Raw genomic sequence first — 20,413 nt, forward strand, 5'->3', positions numbered from 1 at the left:
GGCCTTTTCCGCTCCATGAAGCAGCCATTCCCGTGGCGCTCCAAAGCCATCCTTTCGGAATTCCGTCCTCCTGACTGCATCTCCCACACCCAGCTTTAAAAGAGGTAAATAGGATTATGTGAGCGGAACTTAAGTGAAGATGGTTTATATTCAGCCAGTTGGCGAGTTTGTGTGGGAGAGGTGTAGTAATGAAGACCACATGAAACGGATACAACACGGGAAACGTGGGGGGGGTGGGGGCTTAAAGAGGTGGGGGGGAAATACCTCCATATGCCCGGCCTGTCAATACCTCTCAGGCCAAATATCACCTCTGAATACAAAACCTCCTTTAGACAGCAACAAGGGGGTTTGAGTTGGGGGGGGTCATTTAAAGACAGAAGTGGCCCGCTTCAGGAAGCCCCCCGACAGAAAAAACAAACAGAGATCCGGAATCATAAAGAGCCTGGCATCTGACCATTTAGGAATTCCGAGCCCTACTAAGGGAACATGGTTATACAACTGAGAGGAACCTACAGCAAACATGGCGGCGGAGGGAGTAAAGCAATGGAACGCTCCAACGCTGCCGGCGGGTGGGGACAGGAGAGCGGCCAGGCCGTGGGAGGGAACATCCCAGGAACCACGCAACGGCCTGTCAACCTGAAAGCCAGTCCACTTCCTGGGCAATAAAACGTTTAATGTCCGTAAGTGCAGAGATCGAATTTGTCAAAAAAGCGGAGCATTTCAAAATCCACCGGATTCAGCATCAAAAACACAAACCCAGAGGGTCGCAAACCAAAGACCCAGCAACAGGGCCAGGAACTCTCATAATCACAGCCCATAATAAGCACCAGCGGCAGAGACCAGCGCTCCAGACTCACGTAAATCCACTGACCCGCACAGCTGTTTATACAGGGACAGACATCTGGCACACCGCTGCCATTTCCCAGATGAGAGACACCACAGGCTTTGGCAGCAGGGGGCGGAGTCAGAGTCCAGCATCACAAAAGCGGAGCGAACGTTCCTTTGTTTGTTTGTGTGCGCGAGCTGGGGGGGGAGGGCAATCAGTGCGGGGGATTTACACCTCCTCTCTGCCTTCGTTTAGGGCTCCCTGGCTTAGACAGAAGTTCAGTCATATTACAAGCTTGATAGGACGTCAACTACCCAGAATCACAATCCACGTTCTCCTCCTGCCTCCGACGACCGAGTTCCTGCACTCAACTGCTCACAGACACACACACTCTCCAGGTGCTTAACCCAGTTCTGAACTCATTATCTTGACCCAGACAGGGATGGGTAATCACACTGGAGTCACAGAGCCATCGCAGGGTGGATAACAGGCTCCGCAGAAGCTGCCTCGGACCCCTCGGCCTAAACCTGGATCATCTGGGAGCTGAGAATGACAGGGGCTTGTCCTAAAGTTACTGGGAAACGTTCACCATGCCAGTGTGCATGTGTGTATGGGGGGGGGGGGTCCACCGTGACCCCCACCCGCTACCTGCAGCCCACCCACCTCTGCCCCGGGCCCTGGAGCCCTGGTAGGCCACCGGCGACATTGTGTTCATGCTTGACTGACCCGGTCGGGGCAGCACCTTACATAAGAGGTTCACAGCTCCAGAAATGCGTGACTCACAGCATTATGGCCCAGAGGGGGACATTATCATCACGGTACGATATCAGTTATAAAAACGCCAGAACTCTGTCTGCAGAGGGGCCTGGGCCCACCCCAGAGAACCAAGGGCCGGGTTCACAGATGATGGGGGGGGGGGGACAGACACCCAGGGATATGCAATGTGAACAACCCCAACCCCAGTCCCTATTCTATATCCACTGCGGGAGTCTTAAAAGAGAACACCCCCACCCTCCTCCGACTGCATGGAAGTGCGGGAATATCGATCCGTGCTCAGGATAACGAATCAGCACCTTCACAGGAAGAAATTCACTTGGATTCAGCGATTTCGTGAAATAAAAACACTGCTCTCATTTACGCTTTTTCAACCTCAACTCGATGGAAGCCCTACCCCCACCCACTGCATACTAACTGCACCGTACACAGTTTGTGTGGCACTATGCTGGGGAGGGGGGGGGGTTGCACTTACGGTCCAGGCCGTTGATGTAGCCCATGGTGATCTCGCAGTGCCCCCACACCGCGCTGACGATGGGGTACAGCTTCTTGCCCTTGAGCCCCCTGAAGGCCACGCCCAGGTACTGGCCGTCCACCATGAAGCTAAGCGTGCCTTCGTCCATGTCCAGCACCACCAGCAGCGACTCAGGCAGCACAAAGGTCTCCTCCGGTTGCAGGAAGGCAGGGTAGCTGGCCGCGCCCGCCGGCCCATGGTTCTTGCTGTCGTGGTAGAGCTTGTTCCGACCCAAGTCCCACCCCCAAGACTCCGCGTCACTCCCCACAGAGTGCAGTGTAGCCCACCGAGTGCAGTGGGGCTGCCACAGTGGACACGCCCACCACGGCATGTGTGCCTCGCTGCCGGGCAGGCCACTGAATGCGCCAGGCATGCAGGCCACGCACGTGGCCCACGCGGCCCCGGATGCAGTCCGTGCTCTGGGCCACTGGATGGCGGTGGAAGGTGAGCCGGTCATCCTCCTTGACGAAGATGTTGAGGGAGCGGTCGTCCGGGGTTCCAGGCATGCTGCAGCTGCACCGCAGCCGGCGCCGGCGGCATGTCCAGCAGCAGATCCAGCCGCGCCGGACGGCAGAAGTCGGGCCCGCTCAGCTCCCTCCTGGCGGGCCGCAAGGCAGGCTCGCCCCGCGCGTCCACGGCCTTGATGCTGCCAGAGATCTTCTGGCCATGGTGCCGCGGCTGGCACGGCAAGGCCCACGAGCTCCAAGGCGGTTGCAGTTACCTCATCGGGGGGGAGGGGGGGCTGCCCTGTAGCCCAGACTCGTGGCCCTGTCACAGGAAGCAGGTTCCTTCGGGGGAGGGAGAGAAAAGACACCGTGAGCCGGGAGACAGAGCTCACAAAATGGAAGGGGCGGTATGGAGACTGCGACAGATGCTCCCCCTCCCCGACAAAACAGGGAAGGAATCACAGACAGGGCCACAAAACAATCAGCACCCCCACCTTTACATACGGAGGAGAACGAACCAAGAAAAGGGGCAGGAAGCCAACAAAACAAAAGTTAGACATTTAGAGTCATGCCTCCCCACCCCAAAGACACAGCAGCCTGCTTCCAACCACCGCCACAGATGAGGAGGAATCGGCAGGGTCACCATCACAGGGACCAGATAAGCAGTCAGACCTAGTCACTGTTCCCTGGTCTCACACACACACACACACCACACACACACACACACACACCTGTGCAAAACGTCTTAGGCAGACATTAGAACATGTGCAAATTAAGAGTAAAAAAAAAAAAAAAAAAAACTAGCAATAAAAAACTAGTAATAATTTCTTCCGCTTTCTAAAAAGTTACTGATACCTAGTTGGACGGCTAGATGAACACCGCTTCAGTTCCCAAACTTCTCCTCGGTGCACCTCAGCCGTTCCATGATTTTGGTAAATTTCACCAACAGCTCAATTAAATAATTAAATGTATTGGTTTAAAAAGTCAGTGACAGATTGACTAGCTGTATGAGGTGTGCTAGTGGCCAAGTCAAAAAAATACATGGCTGCACTGGACGGTCGCTGCAAATACCAGGATGATTTTAGCAGAGGTTCTGAAATGGCTAAGCTGACACACTTTGACAGGCATAATATCATAGTTTTACACCAACACGAGGATAATCTAAACGTCATTTTCTTTGCCTGGCTAAGACTTTTGCACAGTACTGGTATGCGTATGTGTATATAAACACACACATATTTTATGCATGCTCACGCACATCACAAAGCAGCGTGGCCAGGATCGTAACAACGTGGTTGGTGTTGTCCAGAAATTAAACCCCCATGGAGACAAGTCCATGAGGTCAGATGCAGTCTGAGGCTAAATAACAGGAAGGAAGGAGAGAGACAGAGAGCCCTGTGTGTGTGTGTGTGTGTGTGTGTTAGAGACAGGCCGTCAGACCCCAGAGAGGCAGTGTCGTGATGGGGGGGGGTGGGGGGTTAGAGACAGGCCGTCAGACCCCAGAGCAGAGGCAGTGTCGCGATGGGGAAGCAGATCTCAGGCACACGGTGTCCAGGAGACGGGGTCACGCTGACGTTTGCAGGTATCGGATAACCCCTCCAACACCCCCACCTCGATCAGAGCTGATAAAGCTGGTACACTTCAAAGCCCAAAGAAACACAGCCGCTCCCCCCTCCGACCCGGGGAACATTCCAACCCCCTTGGTCATGCAGTCCATGCGTACCCATGTGAGTCAACTGTATCACTGCTGATCAAAGTGCCCCCCCTCCCCCGAGGACATGCTGCGTGCTGGACCAGCCCCCCACACCCAGGGGCAAAAATGGCCATTACCCTTATTTAAACAGGTGCTGTCTGAGTTCGGACCTTATCTCAAGGCCCCTCCAGACCCCCAGAGCAGCTGAGCCCCTAGTTCCCAGACCACAGATCCCGAGTGAGGTGCAAATACGTACATGACCGGGGGGGGGGGGGCGGCATGTTCTACAGAGGTTCATGAGACAGAGGGGTTTGGAGAGACCCCAGCTGTATGCAGTGGAGGAGGGGCGGGTCACAGCACATTGCTCTGAGGTTTTCCCGTAGTCCCCTGCCCCCGTCGAGCCGTCCCTACCTCAGCAGCCCACTGAGGGACGGCCGTGAGCATGAGAGCGGAGAGAGAGAGAGACTTACGGCCTTTCGGTAGAGCTGCCTGGAACACACACAGCCCACCAGCATACCCTCCACCTCCAAGAAGCCACCGTAGAAAGATTGCAATATTCCTGAGGTCAGCTAGGCCGTGCAGAATCTCATTCCATGCCGGTTTAAACCCGTCCATAAATGCTTCAAAGCGCAGCCCAGTGAAATCATGACATCAAAGGGGTGTTTTTCCCACAATACCAGTTACTTCTGCTCCAGAGGACACGAAAGCGGCAGGGTGACCAACGGTGCCCCCGTCTCCATTTGGGCAGGGCAGCTGGCCAAAACTCAGTGTGTGTGGGGGGGGCTCTTCACAAAGTGCCCCCCCAGCACTGGGGGGAATCCCTGGCTTGTCTTGATTTGAGCTGTTTTTGTAGCCAGGTTTCAGCATCGCAGGATAAAGCCACTGGCGCAGATACTCTCAGCAGCAAAACACCGTCAGTCTGATCATCTTCCCTTTAATAACCTCGGCCTGTAACAGAGACACGTGGCTCTCGGGCACAAAGGCCAGGAAATTCCTCCACCGTGACGTGGTTACACCTCTGGGGGGGGGGGGGGGGGGGTAAACAGAGGAGCAGGAGAGGCGTCTGTCTGCTTCAGGGCCGTCCTCACAAGCCATAAGACAGAGCGGAACGGACGTCAAACAGAAGATCGGGATCCAAGAAGAACATTTCAGGCCTCTTCCCAGACCTACACCCACACCTCTCTCTTATGACAGTTTGTCTAACTCTGAAAATCATTCAGCAAAGCTATGGAGGTTCAACCCTAGTGGGAAACTCAGACATGTAGAGTTTGCTTATTATACTAAGAAGTACCCCCCCCCCCCCCAGTCTGGAACCGGCCCACAAACGAGGAAAAAAAAAAAAGCAGAGAGAGCGATCCGTCTGGAACCGGCCCACAGATGGCAGAGAGACGGAACGACCTGTCTGAAGGGCTGAGCAAAACACAGCTGCAGCGCTGACCGGCCAACGAAAGCAGAGCCATTAAACTTTATCAGAGACTTTGATCACAGACGACAGCTGTGTCAGACCTCCCTAACCTCACACCACAGTGCGCACAGGCACCGTCCCGAGGTAACAACACAAACAGCCCCCCACCCTGGGCGGCCTTACTGACGTCAAAAGTCATGAGGCGACCGGGACGGAGAGTACAGAGGTTCAGGTTTCGTCACACAGATGCCAGGAGTCGGAGGGAAGCCCAGACACGCCAGCGTCCTGTGGTGGAAAGGGCCGACCGTGGAACACAAGGGGGTGCGGACAGCGCCCTGGGACGGATCACTTACAGTAAGCACAGGAAGAGTGACGCACCTTACCATCAAAAGCAGGGTCAGGCTCCCTCCATCGCCGCAGGAAGCACCGCCTCCGGACACCACAAAGCCAGTCAGGGCCTGTCAGGTAGTGGGGCACCGCTAGACCCCGGAGCCAAGGACAGTGATCCTTAGCACGGCTCGTGCTCTGCACCTATCTGCGAGCTGGAGGAGGAGAGTACCAGGCACAGGCAAACGTATGCGCCCCTCCCCCTTCTCCACCTGGCCAGCCCCCACCTCACGGCGATAAGAAGTTTGAGCAGGACCACCTCCTGGAACCGGGAACTAGCAGCTGGCGCCGTCCGGGCCGGAATGTGAGGGACGGTCACGCGGAGGGGGCTCTTCCCTCGCGGTTCAGCGGGCTGGAGGACGAATGTGCCGGCAATTCAGCAGAGCCGCTCCGGCGCAGCTGCTTCCCACGCTGAAAGCCGATCTGCCTGATCTCATCAGCGAGGGCTCACAGCACAGCGGCCTGGGAAAGTGGGAGGGCCGGGCCAGGCCACACCCCCTTCCTAGCTCCGGCTCTCAGGCTCCACCCACCCCATTCAAGTTTCTCTGTGAAAACTATCATCTACACAGAAGAGCTAACATTCAGTCTTTACTGAGAGGACGGACAAACCGGCTTCTCTCCAAGGAATTAAGGACAATACTAAAGAGGTTGAGGCCCTTCAGACTTGACATATGGCTTGGGGAGGGGGGGGAGGGGTGCAAAGCTATAAGCACCACTGGTCTCAGGCCAGGTTGAGATCCACACTAGGGTGACCATAACCTCACGAAAGAGAGGACTTCACGTTCAACTACACCCTAAACCATGACTTAATTCCAGCCTGGGTCTCCACTAGCCCTGTTTTACATAGCAAAGGAACCAGAGGGGAATTTAATCAACACTGATTATTTTGAGGCAGAGATTACAGCATTCCTGGGGGGGGGGGACACAAACCAAATGTGAAAGGTGGACAGGGCACCATCAGGATTTAGACTGGGGAGCTAACGCAGCGTTAACCATGCAATCACCCTAACTCTAAGGCACTGGACCTCTACATTCTAGGAGGGTGGAGGTGGGTAAGAATCCTGTGGAGGAAATTAAAGGAACATCCCCCCACCCCCCCCCCCCCAGAAGACAAAACAACATCTGGGACACTGTTACAGCTGCTTAGCTCACAGCCACAAAGACAGACAGCCAGTCAGAGGCAGGAAAGTGTCCCGTGAGTGAGGTCATCAACAGCGGAATGACGGGGAAACACCCCCTCCTCCTTTCAAGATGTCACAGGTGAAGGAAACAGCCTGGGTAGGGGGGGGAAACCAAGATGAGACAGGAAGTCCTGGCTCTCTGGCAATTTAGGACATCCCTCAGTCAGCTGCCGAGGAGAGAGACTGGGACCCCCCCACTGCAAAGACGTAATACATTGGAAGTCTGAGACCTAATTACCCAGTGTGCTTAAGATAGCGAGCCCTGTGAGAAGGTTGCCCCCCCCCCCCGGCACAGTCACCCCGTCTCTGCACTCAACCTACTTACCAATCACGTAATCATTTCACAATGATGATTTCATACATTACTGCACACAGAGTGACTCGCAATAAAGCGTAAATACTAAAGCCTGGATTGTCAGATGGATGAACACCCAGGGACGGCATCCATCAGTTCATGAGAGCGGACTGGGCGCGTGCGAACCACGCGTCAGCGGCGCCCGGTCCACATGGGACCCCGACGCCTCGTCGGAGGTGAGCGAGCTGCCAGTGTGCACGTGTGACATACAGCTTCTTTATGGGAGCTAGCACCACAGCCCGGGGACCTGGGAGCCAGGTGCCACCTCCCGACACACGACCCCCAGAGACACCTAAGGAGCGGGAAAAAGCGTGATGGGCGGGTTTAAACCCCCTCCCCAAATGATATCCTTACATCAGCGAAAGCCACAAACTGACTCCCACGGGGATCAGTGCTCTAATGTGGGAAATACCCCCCCTCCCCCGGTCTCCTTTAAGCCTGTAACAAACAGCCGTATGACCCTCACGCTCAGCAGAACCTGCCCCCCCTCGGGTGCCCCCCCAGCCCAGCCAGCTCCCATACGAGGGCCCTCATTGTGCCTTTTTTCTCTCCAGACTCGAGACTAAACCTTAAAAAAAAAAAATTAAAAAAGCCTGCAGACTGAAGGTCACAGCTGATGGGGAACTGAGTGTTTGGGTCACATTCCTCCACTCACTTCACAGCAGAGTCTGACGCGCCGTTAGCGTTACCGTTAGCGGTTAGCATTAAAGGATAGAGGTGAGGGATATGGACTAACAGTTAAGGGTTAGCAGTTAGCGATAGGGATTAGCATTAAGCATTGCACAGGAGACCCTCCCATTTGGACCCCAGCTCCATTTCTCTACTCTGTAAATACATCCTGTAACCAGATCCAGCTAATGACCCTCACAGCAGGGATTAAATCAGGATGGACCTGCCGCTCAGCAGATCGATAGAGAAAGGGGTAGGGGGGAGCTGTAGGGTCTGTACGCCCATACCATGGGGAGGGGGGGGAAATTCCAGTCAACACCGTGAATATTACAGTCCATCACGCAACCCAGCAGCGGGCTTCTGATCCCCATGGCCTGGGACCTCACCGCCCCCCAGGATCCTGGATGCCCTGACCAGTCCCACCAATGTCCGGCTTACATGTCCATGCCAACACAGCACAGTCTGCAGTGGGGGGGGGGGGGGACACCCCGGAGATGCTGGGCTGGTTGCTGGGAGCACCTTGGCTCAAAGCTGCCCCACCCCACCACGGGTCTGGAACCCAATGCCTGCGCCTGCAGCCCCTCAGGTGCTTGCGGGGCGTCCTGCTGAAATATTCAGCGACACCAGAGATCCCATTATGCACGGGGGAGCAGAGGGATTCGGGTTCCTCCGCCGGGGCGGGAACAGAACCCAGAAAGAAAGCTGAACTAATTGCACTAAGTACTTCAATAAATCAGCGGGGGCTGAGGGCACGGTCAGGTACTCAGGAGGAGAATGAAGGTCAGATGCAGACTGCAGATGCATTTGCCCAAGTTGCTGGCATCACTTGCATAAACAGCGACTATTTTCACACTTAATGTTTTAATAGGTTTTATTTTAAGCCCTCAGGAAGTGAGAAACATCTCCCAACACGTCCGTGGCCCCCGCCGAGACCTTCACGTCTGCATTCTTGAAATTGGACGTCACTAAAAGAGAGTTCAGGATTCAGTAATCCTGCATTTCCTGAGACAAAAGCTCAGGACGGTATTTAGAGAGAGAAGGGAACTTACTGAAAATGATGCACAAACCACAAGGCCTACACCTCTGGTGCAGAGGAGAAAAGGGGAAAAGCCTACATACCGAGGTGCCAACCACAGCCAACACCATCTTATATATGAGGAAATTGCACGTCTACCATTCGTGTGAGAACTAGCACTCTGCAAACCGTAACTGCCAGCTGAAAAGGGCAAAGGCCCCCATTGCTGGGGAATTTCACAGCATAGAGCCCCCTCCTCAGCAGAGCGCTAAATGACATGCATGCCCCCCATACAACAGTGAACTCTCAAGGCTGCAGCATTTTTGCACTGGTGAGCAGGACGACACCAGAAACACCTCCAGATCCCGGTTAGCGACCCCCCCCCCCCCACACACAGCCCAAAACACGGTCCAGTCCCATCCTCCAAAAATAGCTGTCTATCTGCCACTGCCAGGTGTTACATGGGTGCCCCCTCGGCCGGGTCCCGCCGCTCGGCTCCTCAGCAATGAGGATCCTGTGAGCCGGACCCCCCCCCCTCAGGGAAACGTGCCACATGACCGTAGTGCCGTAACTACCTGCATTGTGAGGGAGTGTCAATGTGCCTCAGCCGGGACTCCATGAACAGTCCCAAAGCGAGACCTTCAAATAAAGATTCAACAGGCCGCATACCAAGCGGCCCCAGGTAAAAACTGGCAGGAATATCCCAGTTCCAATTGCATCCTACTGGTCATGCCCCATGATAGAATAAAAGCCCCTTTTACAGTGGGAGGCCCCCAGAACCAGCCAAAACGTTGCAGATATTTGGGGCTTGACTGACACAGAGTAACTCGAGCTAAAATCGGCAGGAGCAGGCAGAGGTCTGGGGCCAAGACGAGGTCTCAATGGTTCCCAGCTCCGTATGGATTCTCACTGACCGTGTCAGGAAGATGGTCTGTACCCAAGTACCCAACCACCTGAGCACCAAACATGCCTCATGACTGCTAGCAAAGCACACAAACACACACGTCCCTGCATGCAAAGAAAACCCACAAGCCCCAGTTGCTGCCATGAGGCCCAAAAGTCTAACCAGAGTCACACGAACACCCCAAATAAACCAGGACCTACAGCAGAATCTGACAGCTGAATGAATGGAGCTGCAGCTAATGAATGCAGCTAGGGGGTGAAAACACATGTCTGACCTATTCAAGACCCAAATAAAACTTCAGATGTCGCCAAAAGCTGTGAACACACATGCCTGAGCGGGGAAGGACAGGGAAATGGAAACACACACACACACACACACACACACACACACACACACACACACACACACACACAACCCCATTTATGGGCAATTAGGAAAGACAAAAACCCAAAAAGCTTTCAGATGGAGAAATCTGGATAAATGACAGTCAACTGACAACGTCAAAAAGGAAACAGAGGTTTTAAGGAGAATCAATGCTGGGAGCTGCAGGCAGTCAATTTCCAGCAATGATAGAGAGCTCAATTGATGAGGGAGGGGGGGCAGACAGGTTGTTCTCTCCTACTACATCCTCCTCCCTTTTCAGGCCCACCCTGTCTCACTCACCCCCCCCACAGCAGGTTGAGGTGACCCACAGTCAGATCAATAAGCAACAAGAGAAGGATCTGAGTGGAGGTAGAGCTGAGCTGGGAGCCACGGTCCACTGCCAGCTCTTCTTCCTGCCCTCCCAGTCCAATCTAACCCCCAAGCTCAGCGCTGTCTCACACACACACACACACACACACACACACACACACACACACACACACACACACACACACACACACGAAACGTCTGACTCAGACATCAGGAAGCGCAGTGCTGCACCACAGAAACCCGTTTCATCACTGCTTTCGTCAGAGCAAGACTCAGAACTGAATGTGAGGAAGCCAGGAGTCCTTGCATCTCCGCAAGACCCACGGGGCAGGAGAGTCCCGGAGCCTTTCACACCAATTCGGAGGCTTTAAATATACTGAGGGATGCGGTGATTCCCTTGCGAACAGCTGCAAAGGCCCAGTCTCACAGCATCAGCTCCGGAGCGAGGGGGGGGGGGCGGGGGGGGAGCGCTGAGGCGAGGAGCGGCTGGAGCAAACGAAAGCAAAACTGGGAGCGAAGTCAATAAAAGCAGCCTCTCAAGCAGAGGGATCCCAAAAGCACAGCTCAGGGGCTGCCCCCCCCCAGGAGATACAGGAACAGCGACTTTGACAGCTATTAAAACGCCAGGCGCTCTCCACCACCACTGTGAGCTCATTACAGACATACAGCGAAAACGACGGACCTGTCAGTGACATTACTGCGCTACTGAACTGACGAGCGCTAACCTTAGCAGTGCCGGCTCTCCAAACAAACATGCTATGCTTAGAGGCTCCTAATTAGGGAAGCGAACTGTATACCTTGAGCTGCAACATGGACCCATTTATTCAGACACACAGATGGAGATTAACCAATAGGCACAGACCCCAGAAGAGCATAAGTTCGAGGCCCACAAGTGTAGGTTGGCCACTGAAGCTCAGGACTGGTTGAGGAAACTCTCTCACACACACACACACACACACACACACACACACACACACACACACACACACACACACACACCCTTATGGGAACTGCTCATTCACTTCTATGGGAAAAATGCTAACGCTAAAAATGACAACCTTAACCCCCACCCTGCCCTAAGAGTTCTTACATAGCAGTCACCGATTTAAAAAAAATAGTATGACTGATATGTATGACATTATGGGGACATTGTGTACCAACTCACACACACAAACAGCAGCAGCATGTTTTTACCCTGCTGCTAAATCACTATTTAATTAAATGTAGACACGCGTCTTCTGGTCCAGGGCTTGCAGGACAGCCCCCCACCCCCATGCTGCAGGTTAAAGTGCACTGCTGTTTTAGTGTACAGAGTGATCCCACTACAGGCCAGTTCATTATCCCCCCCCCCCACGCCGATCCAGCTTGGATTTCCAGCTGCCCTCGGAGGAGAGCACTGCAGTGACCGAGCAATCACATCACTGCCAGGTGCCCAAGCAAGACCCTAAACCCAACTGCTGCAGGGGCCGGCAGGCCCCGCTGTCCAGATCTCACCTGTGCAGAGTCCAACCACCAAATCAGGATTGGGGACGGGGTGGACCAAATCACACCGAACCCAAAAATGCCGATTCTAAACCAACCGCAGAGTATGGAAGTGTTTCTGCATACAAATGCAGATTGTCTATTATTCAAGACAAAGGCTGTAGCAGTAGGGAATGCTGGGTAAAGTGACTTTCGATGTTTTATGTAAGGAGGCAAAGAACAGCTGTGCACTGGCAGGGACACGTCACCTGTGTGTTCGGCCATCAGGCTTTGGGTGGGGGAAAAAAAAAATCAACAGCGTACGTCACACTCCATCAGTAGACAGACAATGATTTTTGCTTTAACGGCAAGTTTGAATACAAAGAGGCTCTGGTCCATTAAAGACCATTCAGTGGAGGGAAAGGAGTCACTTTGGCAGTGAAGGTTCAAGTAAAGGCCCGAGCATGTCCCCTCCCCCATCAGACTCGCATGAAAACACCAAGCAGCATCGCCTAATAGCATGTTTAGTCCATTATCTATATGCTAATGTTAATCCAACACTGCTCCCAGTGGCCACTCTGTGCCCTTATGCCCATAATAAATCAGTCCTCTAGCCAGGCTCCATTGCACTTTGAGAGTAATTCCAGAGGGGTGGCTATGCATCTCCCGTTCTGTCAGAGAGCGTTTACACGCCAGCGAGTAAATCAACTCAGCCTTTACGGTGCAGGCTGCTGGTTTCACCGGAGACCGGATGGAGAGCGTCGGCACTGAGCAGGGTCACCAGAACACCTGCGATTACACATAGCCGCGTCCCCTACTGTAAAAAGCCCCCCCAAACACTAATGGTGGTTTGGCAGAGAAGAACATCCCAAATGTAAATATTCCACATGATCCAGAATTTCTTCGCAAGCACAGCTGTTAAAAATGGCCACCTCTCCTCGCTTGTCACAGCTTCCAGTCACAGATCACAGCCTCCCCCAGCACAGCAACAAGCTGTGACAGTGTGGCAGGGGCTTAAACATACATGTGGCAGCAGAATGGTGACCAATTCATGCTATATAGATACAAAGCCCACGTTTTGCATGCCCACCCCCCCAACTCCAGGCCAGAGCGTCAGCTGCCAAAGGCCTAATCTGCAGCACCTGAACGTCACACCGGTCGTCATGGTGGCCTCACACCTTCACGGCAGGGGCTGCTCGTCGCCTGTACTCTACCTGACGTCCGACTTATTAAATCAGCTGGGAAAGGGTTTGGTAGGTTTGATCAAGACCCCCTTTTAGAAGCACAAGGTCAGGGCTCTGCGCCCATCTGCATCCCCCATGTCCACAAAAGCCGGCTTTGCACGCAGCTGTCAGCTTTACATGCCGCACGGAGGAAGGACTTCAGCTGGGACACGCGGTACATCGTGATAAAGTCACGCCTCTGCCCGCCGCCACGATCCCAAGCTACAGTCAGGATCAAGAACGGGGGTCAAGTTTTGCAAGCGGCGCATGGAAACGTTAGGGAACGGTGGCTGATTTGGTTAACAAAACGAACAGCTTGTGAGGTACTGAGAGAGACCCACAGATAAGAACGTGCCCATTTCATCCATCTGACAGATGCAGCTGGTCAACGCAAAAACGAAGACGGCAAGTGTGGACGGAGCGGGTGAGGGGCAAGTACGCTGGGAGGATGGGGCTGGTGGAGAGGGCGCGTCCCCATAGCTACCTACACCGTGTCACGGAACAACATCTGACATTAAGCCACAAGATTCCACCACAGAAAACTCTACTTCCCATTTACAGAAGCCAGTTGCCTCTAAACACTCAGAAGTGGGGAAAAGTCCAAGACACCTGAATCCCAAAACCTACAGGAGTGAACCTTACAGCGCAAGGTTTTCCTTGGTACCATACATGGGGGGGGGGGGGGGGCAAACAAGGTCACAAGTGCAAGCGGCCATTCTGAAGTCTCGCCACAGGTATGCCAGTCACTCTGACAGGCCGAGAACTTTGGAGATCTGGATGGACCATGAATAGAAATAGGCCTTCTGCTCCTTCAGATCGATAGCCATCAGCTGAGGCGGGCCAGGCCTATTATGATGCAGGTACATTACAGTAGGCAGGAGCCACACAGACTGGAGGAATTACATATCTCCCAGCTGGCTGGGGGAGCTCTCGGGATCCCAGAGAACTGGGCAAAGCCTGCAGCCTTGGAGAGTCTGCGCACACACACGCGCACACACACACACACACGTTCGTCCAAAGAGCAATGCAAACACTCACTGCCATTTTCGGTTTCCAAAGGCCTGAAATCAGCAGCACCCCCGCCCCCCTAAAGGGACGGATTCAGATGTCTGGTAACCGCCAAGTACAATTTAACACACTCACTGTCTAGTAAACAACTCAAAAGCAGAATCTGGATGACGTGGTCGGCACAAACCTGCCACTGGCTTCCAGAACCCCAAACGGCTTTAGTTCCAGTTTGGTTAAGATTTAAAAGAAATAAAATAAAGCCACAGCCGTATAGACGCTACAGTGAACAGCCATTAATTGATCAAGGTTCAAGGATGAACGCAGCATATTATTGGGTTTGTAAATCATTTTCCAGGAAAAACTGCAATGAAAGAAGCAGAGAAGCTTGTCTAAAAAACAACAAGGCTTTGATGTGTCAATTAACATGAGGCTGGGACGCATTCCCTGGCAGCGGCACTGCGAGTCCTGTGAAGCCTTTCCCACTCTTGGCGTTGAATCCGCCAAGGTTGCCGAGAAACCTCAGTAATTGTTTTGACATAATTCACACTCATTTCCTACAGAAGGACCTTGGAAGCGTTGTCAGCCAGCAAGTTCTCAGGACCTACATCTCCTGCAGTTTATAGAAGGAAAAGTGTATAAGAGGGAGCCACTGCTGGGAGGGCAGAGCATACATGCACACTGACCTACCAGAGAAGCCACGCTAAGGACAGTGTCACCTCGCGAGGCTGTGCCCGACTCCATGCAGTGGCAGTTACACGTTCAGGCTGAAAACCAGCAGAGGCAGGAGTGGCCAGGGCAGAAAGGTCCCGGCGGTTGTGACCCTAACCGTACCCATGGGACGCGAGAAGCCTCACAAAAGAACTATCTGGTGAAAAAGGTGTTTTATTTGTCCATGCAAAGCATTTCTGAAACTCCACAGAGCACGGGCGCGCGAATCAGAGAAAAGCGCGTGCGAAGCCAGCGATACCCGGCGCGAGCCGTCACCCGGTAGGAGCGCGCCTCTGACGTCACGGAAACTGATTTGTGCAGCTGCACAACATGCGTGCTGCCGTCGCACATTTGCCAAGGGCTACATACCTAGCAAGTAAAATAGCCTTTATAATATAAAGGAAATGTTCCATTGTAGCCAAATATGCTGGCATATTTAATTACACCTATTTTAAAGTCAGCTGGCAACACTGACCTTGGATTATGCAAGTGCAGTTAAACAATTAGAAAATCTATCAGTCACAATTAATTGTCATATGTAATTGGTAAACTCTTTAAATAAGCCACCAGTTAGTTCAGGCTTGTAATGAATACACACCTCTAATATACAGTATCGCAATTAACTTGTACCAATTACCTTGATTAATAACTGGCCGTGAAAATCTGCTGAAGGGACACAAATTAATAGGATTAACTAAATAGCCTTTTTAAATTGCTCAAATAAAACACCCGTAGACATTTGTGTCACCTGAGCAGCGGGTGGGGGGCACCACGCACCGAGCACGACGTTAGTACAACATGCAGCCGCAACAGTTAATCAGCGGAGCCGCCATTATCGTCCCCTTGTGGACGAGTTGTCCACTGCAGTCCGCTCACCTGTTTTTATTAAACACGCAGAAAAGTCAAGCAAAACATTTCATTTGTAGTAAAGTGACACTGTTTGCACTCAGACCATTTAAAAAAGAAAAAACTATACGTATTATCTCCCATTTAATATAGTTTGATGGATGATTCGTTTTTAACACTCAAGACACGTTTATCAAGGCAAGATGCCTGAAATCAGTTCGCAGCTTATTCACGTTAAATGTCGGGGCACTTTCGAATCCACTCTGCGGTTTCGTTTAATGGATGTAATAGGGAGCCAGAGCAGGGTTTAATGGTGCCTCCGTTCAGACCCTTAACATGGAGGTATGCTTTACTGCGCCATGTACAGGCTAATCCCGGTACCACTAACGCCAGTGTTAAGCTTTCCAACAACATTTCCCAAAGCTTCCGTCCACCGGGTATAAGACTTAAACTGATGGTTTCACTGACGCCTTTACCCAAGATACGCAAACTGCACGCAACATTAAAGCCGAACTCGGGAGTCGTTTAGCAAAGTCAGCAGGAAACGCCGCGACTAAGACGTACGGACTCCGTCCACATCCTCACCACAATTTGAACAAACAATGTAGTTACTCACCGTAAAGCTTGTGGGCGACACAAAGGGAGACGGCGCCGGGTTTATACGCTGGCTTTCTGCAGCGTCCAAACTGCCTTTCAGAGGAAAAGCCGCTCCTCTCTGAGCCGCCCTGGACCGGCGCTCCGCTTTTGTTACGGGAGACCGGTCACCGCTCTCACCACACGACTCTCTCATTTGCCCCCATGGAGGCTTTATAAAGACCCTCTTTCTGCTCCCGAATTCCGTCGCCGGCCGCCCCGATCTTCCGTCACATTCCAGCCGGCAGCTCACAATTTGAGCGCGGGGAGGAGCGCACATGGTGCGGCGCAGCGGCGGGTCGTACTGCTCCCGGGGAAGCGGACATGCGCCCGGCTCTCTTAGGATGTGTCTTATTTATATTAATAGGGAGCATTTCTTAATCGCATTACATAATTCTTACTGGGACAGGACATACTCATTGTTAACCGCTAAGATAGGAAAACAGTAATGTTGATGATATGAAAGTTTATGGGGGAAAAAACGAAATCGGGAACCCTAATACACAAGCCCATGTAGTAAAATTGCCTCCAAATACATGGACACCAGTTTGATTTCAATGGACCTAAATAATGGCGCATACAAAAGTAATGAGCGGTCGTCATTGAATAAACCATGGAATCAGTTTGTGCTGATTGAGAGGATATGCAATACAAATGCCAGCTTCCATATGCTTTTACCGATTTATACAGATCTGGTTTTAAGATGCGTAAGTTTTACGATTTAATACACATCATAGCATACACTAATTCAACACATAGGCCTAAAGTGCGAACTTTTGAGAAACACGAAGGCAGTGGGATCCATTTCCAGGCCACACAAAAGTGAAGTGCAGCCGATCTTCCTGAAACCGGAGCCTACTGGGAGGACTTTTCTTGCTCGGTTTGAGGGACGGAGGACGCGGGGCTCTTCCGGGCTTCGTATAGTGTCTTTGTTGTCCTACAGCGTCAGAAACCGTGGCAGCGCATCAGAGCAGTATCTGCGTTTCATTTCCAGCATCGGTTACAAACAATAACTGGTTTGCACCCCCGCTTATCGTGCTCCGGACATTTGATGGCCCGGCCTCATCTCTCCCTACTACTGAATTACTTTTTTAAATGTTTGCACCTCACCGGGGATAATGGGCTCCGTTTTCCTTTGCACTTGATAGGCTGAATGATCTTTTGACTGGTTTCTAAGCATGGGGTGATGGAAAAGTACAGTAGCGATCTTGGGAAAATCGCAGTCACACTGGGTTGGAACCAGAAGAGCGTTTTAATGGAAGAACGATTCACAAAGGGCTACTATCGGCCGTAACCCACGCCAGTTCTAAATTTCCCAGTTAACCGGGCAACCCTCCCTGATAATTAGACAACCGGCAAACTACAACCCACAAAAAACTCACATGTACACCAATCCTGGACAACCTCCTTATATATCCCACAGGCACCCCCGCTCCCCTTGCTCTTTAAAGGGGTCCCCCTACATCCATCACAGGGTCATCACAGTAAATTTTTCTCAATAGGTCCCGTCCTCCCCCACAGATGCGAGCCAAACAGTAACCAGAGACACGGCTCAAGGGAAAGTTCTCCTGCGGTCCCAGGCTCCCTGTTAAACGGTGTCCGTGCGCATATGCGCCCTCCGGTCCTGTCTCATTCCCCCGCTCCCGTTGGCACGCATTCGGAGGCTGCTATTAATACCGTTTAAGGCTGCAGCAGATCGTGTAGGCTCAATGCACAAGCAGATTCATCTGTACCGTCTGCCGCCAACATGCATCCTCTGCTGCGGGGTAGCTCCAAATAAGACATGGCTGGCTGGTTGCTACTGATTCACCCTCTTATAACCACATTTTGTAAGAAAATAACTGATCATTTCTAAAACTGCAGACACAATCCCACGGGCTTTATGTAACTGGAATGTTCCACCACTTTTTTTTATTCAAGTGGGACGAAAAGCCATTCTGAGGGATTAACTTCGTATTTACACCATGCGCAGGGCTTACTTGTGTTTTTCTGTACTCAAGAGACTTCTTATTTATAGCTTTACTTAAACAAGCCCAGCAAATCCCGGAGAATTATGAGTCATTGAGGATTTAAAAGCTAGAATCTTTAATGGCGATGCATACTGCAGTATCTCCGCAATCCTCTGCTTTGTGGAACAAGTGTGTAAGAGCAGTACTTAGAGGTAGTACAGACCGACGAAACTCATTTTGACAAGGACCAGCAGCGCATTGATCCCTAATATCGGTCACTCTGACATCAAACTTGCACGACGAGACGCCTATTTGTTTATTTTTTTCACTACTCTCTCTTCTATGCGCGTGAATGTAGCCGCTCACCATATCTGACGTCAAAAAGGAGTTTTTTTCCCTACTTTGAACATCTTCACCTTGTAGCCTTCCATGATGTCGTATCTTTGAGATTAAACATACATATTTGAACAGATGACTAAACAATGCTCAGCGTAGGTTATGCAGTACTGTAAGTAGGCTTCATACTGAAATGTTCAGCATTTGCACATAATTGCCAAAACAAAATTCTAATTCTAATATGCACTCAGTGGGCAGTTTATTAGCTACACCTGCTAGTTAACAGTCAGCCTGCACCTCCAAAGTGAGTCACATGGCTTCAACTGATACACAATCACACAGACAGGGTCGGCAGGTCCAGTTACTGTTTGGCTCGGCTTCAGAGTGGTGGTGGGATTGTCGGTGCCAGACGTGGTGGTTCCAGTATCTCAGAAGCGACCAACATCCTGGGATTGTCATACACCTCAGTGTCTGGGCTGGACAGAAAATGGCACGATAAACAAAACAAAAAATTCCAGTCAGCAGCAGTTCTATGGCTGAAAACACCATGTTAATGAGAAAGGTCAGAGGAGAATGGCTGCCCTCATTAAAACGTACGGTAAGGGAACAGGTGCACAGTGTAACAGTGATGCAAAGAAAGGCTTCTCTGAATGCAAACCTACCCATGAATCACTTCTGGTGGCAAAAGACAGTCCTATGTAGTCACACCATGGGTATAATTAAAAGTGTTCCTACCTGGTACTGGCTATTTGTACCTGATATGGTGGGTCCTACCTGGTACACTCTCAGCTGGGGCTATACCCTTAGCTGTAGATAATCGTACCTTTTATGGTACAGAAATGGACTCTGGGGAGCTGTATGATTGATAGTACATTAATGCTGTTTGTACCTTTGGGATGTACCCCAGAGTCCATATCTGTACCTTAAAAGGTACAAGGGTACAGTCCTAGTGACAAGCAAAGGTACAAATTTTGACCCTTTTTTTCCCCCTAAGAGGGTATGGACACAGCAGGACCTACCTAGTACTAGCCAGGTGGGTCCTATGCAACTATAAGCAAAATGTCTGGCATTACTTTTTGATATGAAATTAAAAGCACAGTGTAGACTTATCCAACATAAAACAGCGGATGAATATTTCAATTGCGAGGTAAGGAATGATATGGAGAGTCATTGCAAGAAGCAAGACTTTACAAAAAGCTAAAAAATAATTTATTCAATAAAAAAAATAGCCGCTTACAGGTCACACTAAAGCTCTGCTGACACCTTGTGACGAAAAAGAGAACTGCAGAAACGCACAAATACTTCACAGTTGCCGGCTTTCCGAATGCTGGTAAAATCAGAGCCGCTTCCCAAGAGCATCGTACACACAGGTTTCAAAGCGCAGTAA

At 51.7% G+C, this 20,413-nt stretch overlaps 1 protein-coding gene across 1 annotated transcript; it reads right to left on the minus strand.

Annotated features, from left to right (window-relative positions):
- Positions 1 to 6: 6 nt before the first annotated feature.
- On the minus strand, positions 7 to 17,307 carry LOC125728374 (SPRY domain-containing SOCS box protein 4-like). Its single transcript, XM_049005372.1, is given in 4 exon segments — positions 7 to 2,382; positions 2,384 to 2,608; positions 2,610 to 2,902; positions 16,725 to 17,307. Coding segments are annotated over 3 exon segments (609 nt in total). The 5' UTR covers positions 2,655 to 2,902; positions 16,725 to 17,307; the 3' UTR covers positions 7 to 2,043.
- Between the last annotated feature and the right edge of the window lie 3,106 nt (positions 17,308 to 20,413).

This window comes from Brienomyrus brachyistius, unplaced genomic scaffold (genome assembly GCF_023856365.1).
Source record: "Brienomyrus brachyistius isolate T26 unplaced genomic scaffold, BBRACH_0.4 scaffold266, whole genome shotgun sequence".
Lineage (NCBI taxonomy): Eukaryota > Metazoa > Chordata > Actinopteri > Osteoglossiformes > Mormyridae > Brienomyrus > Brienomyrus brachyistius.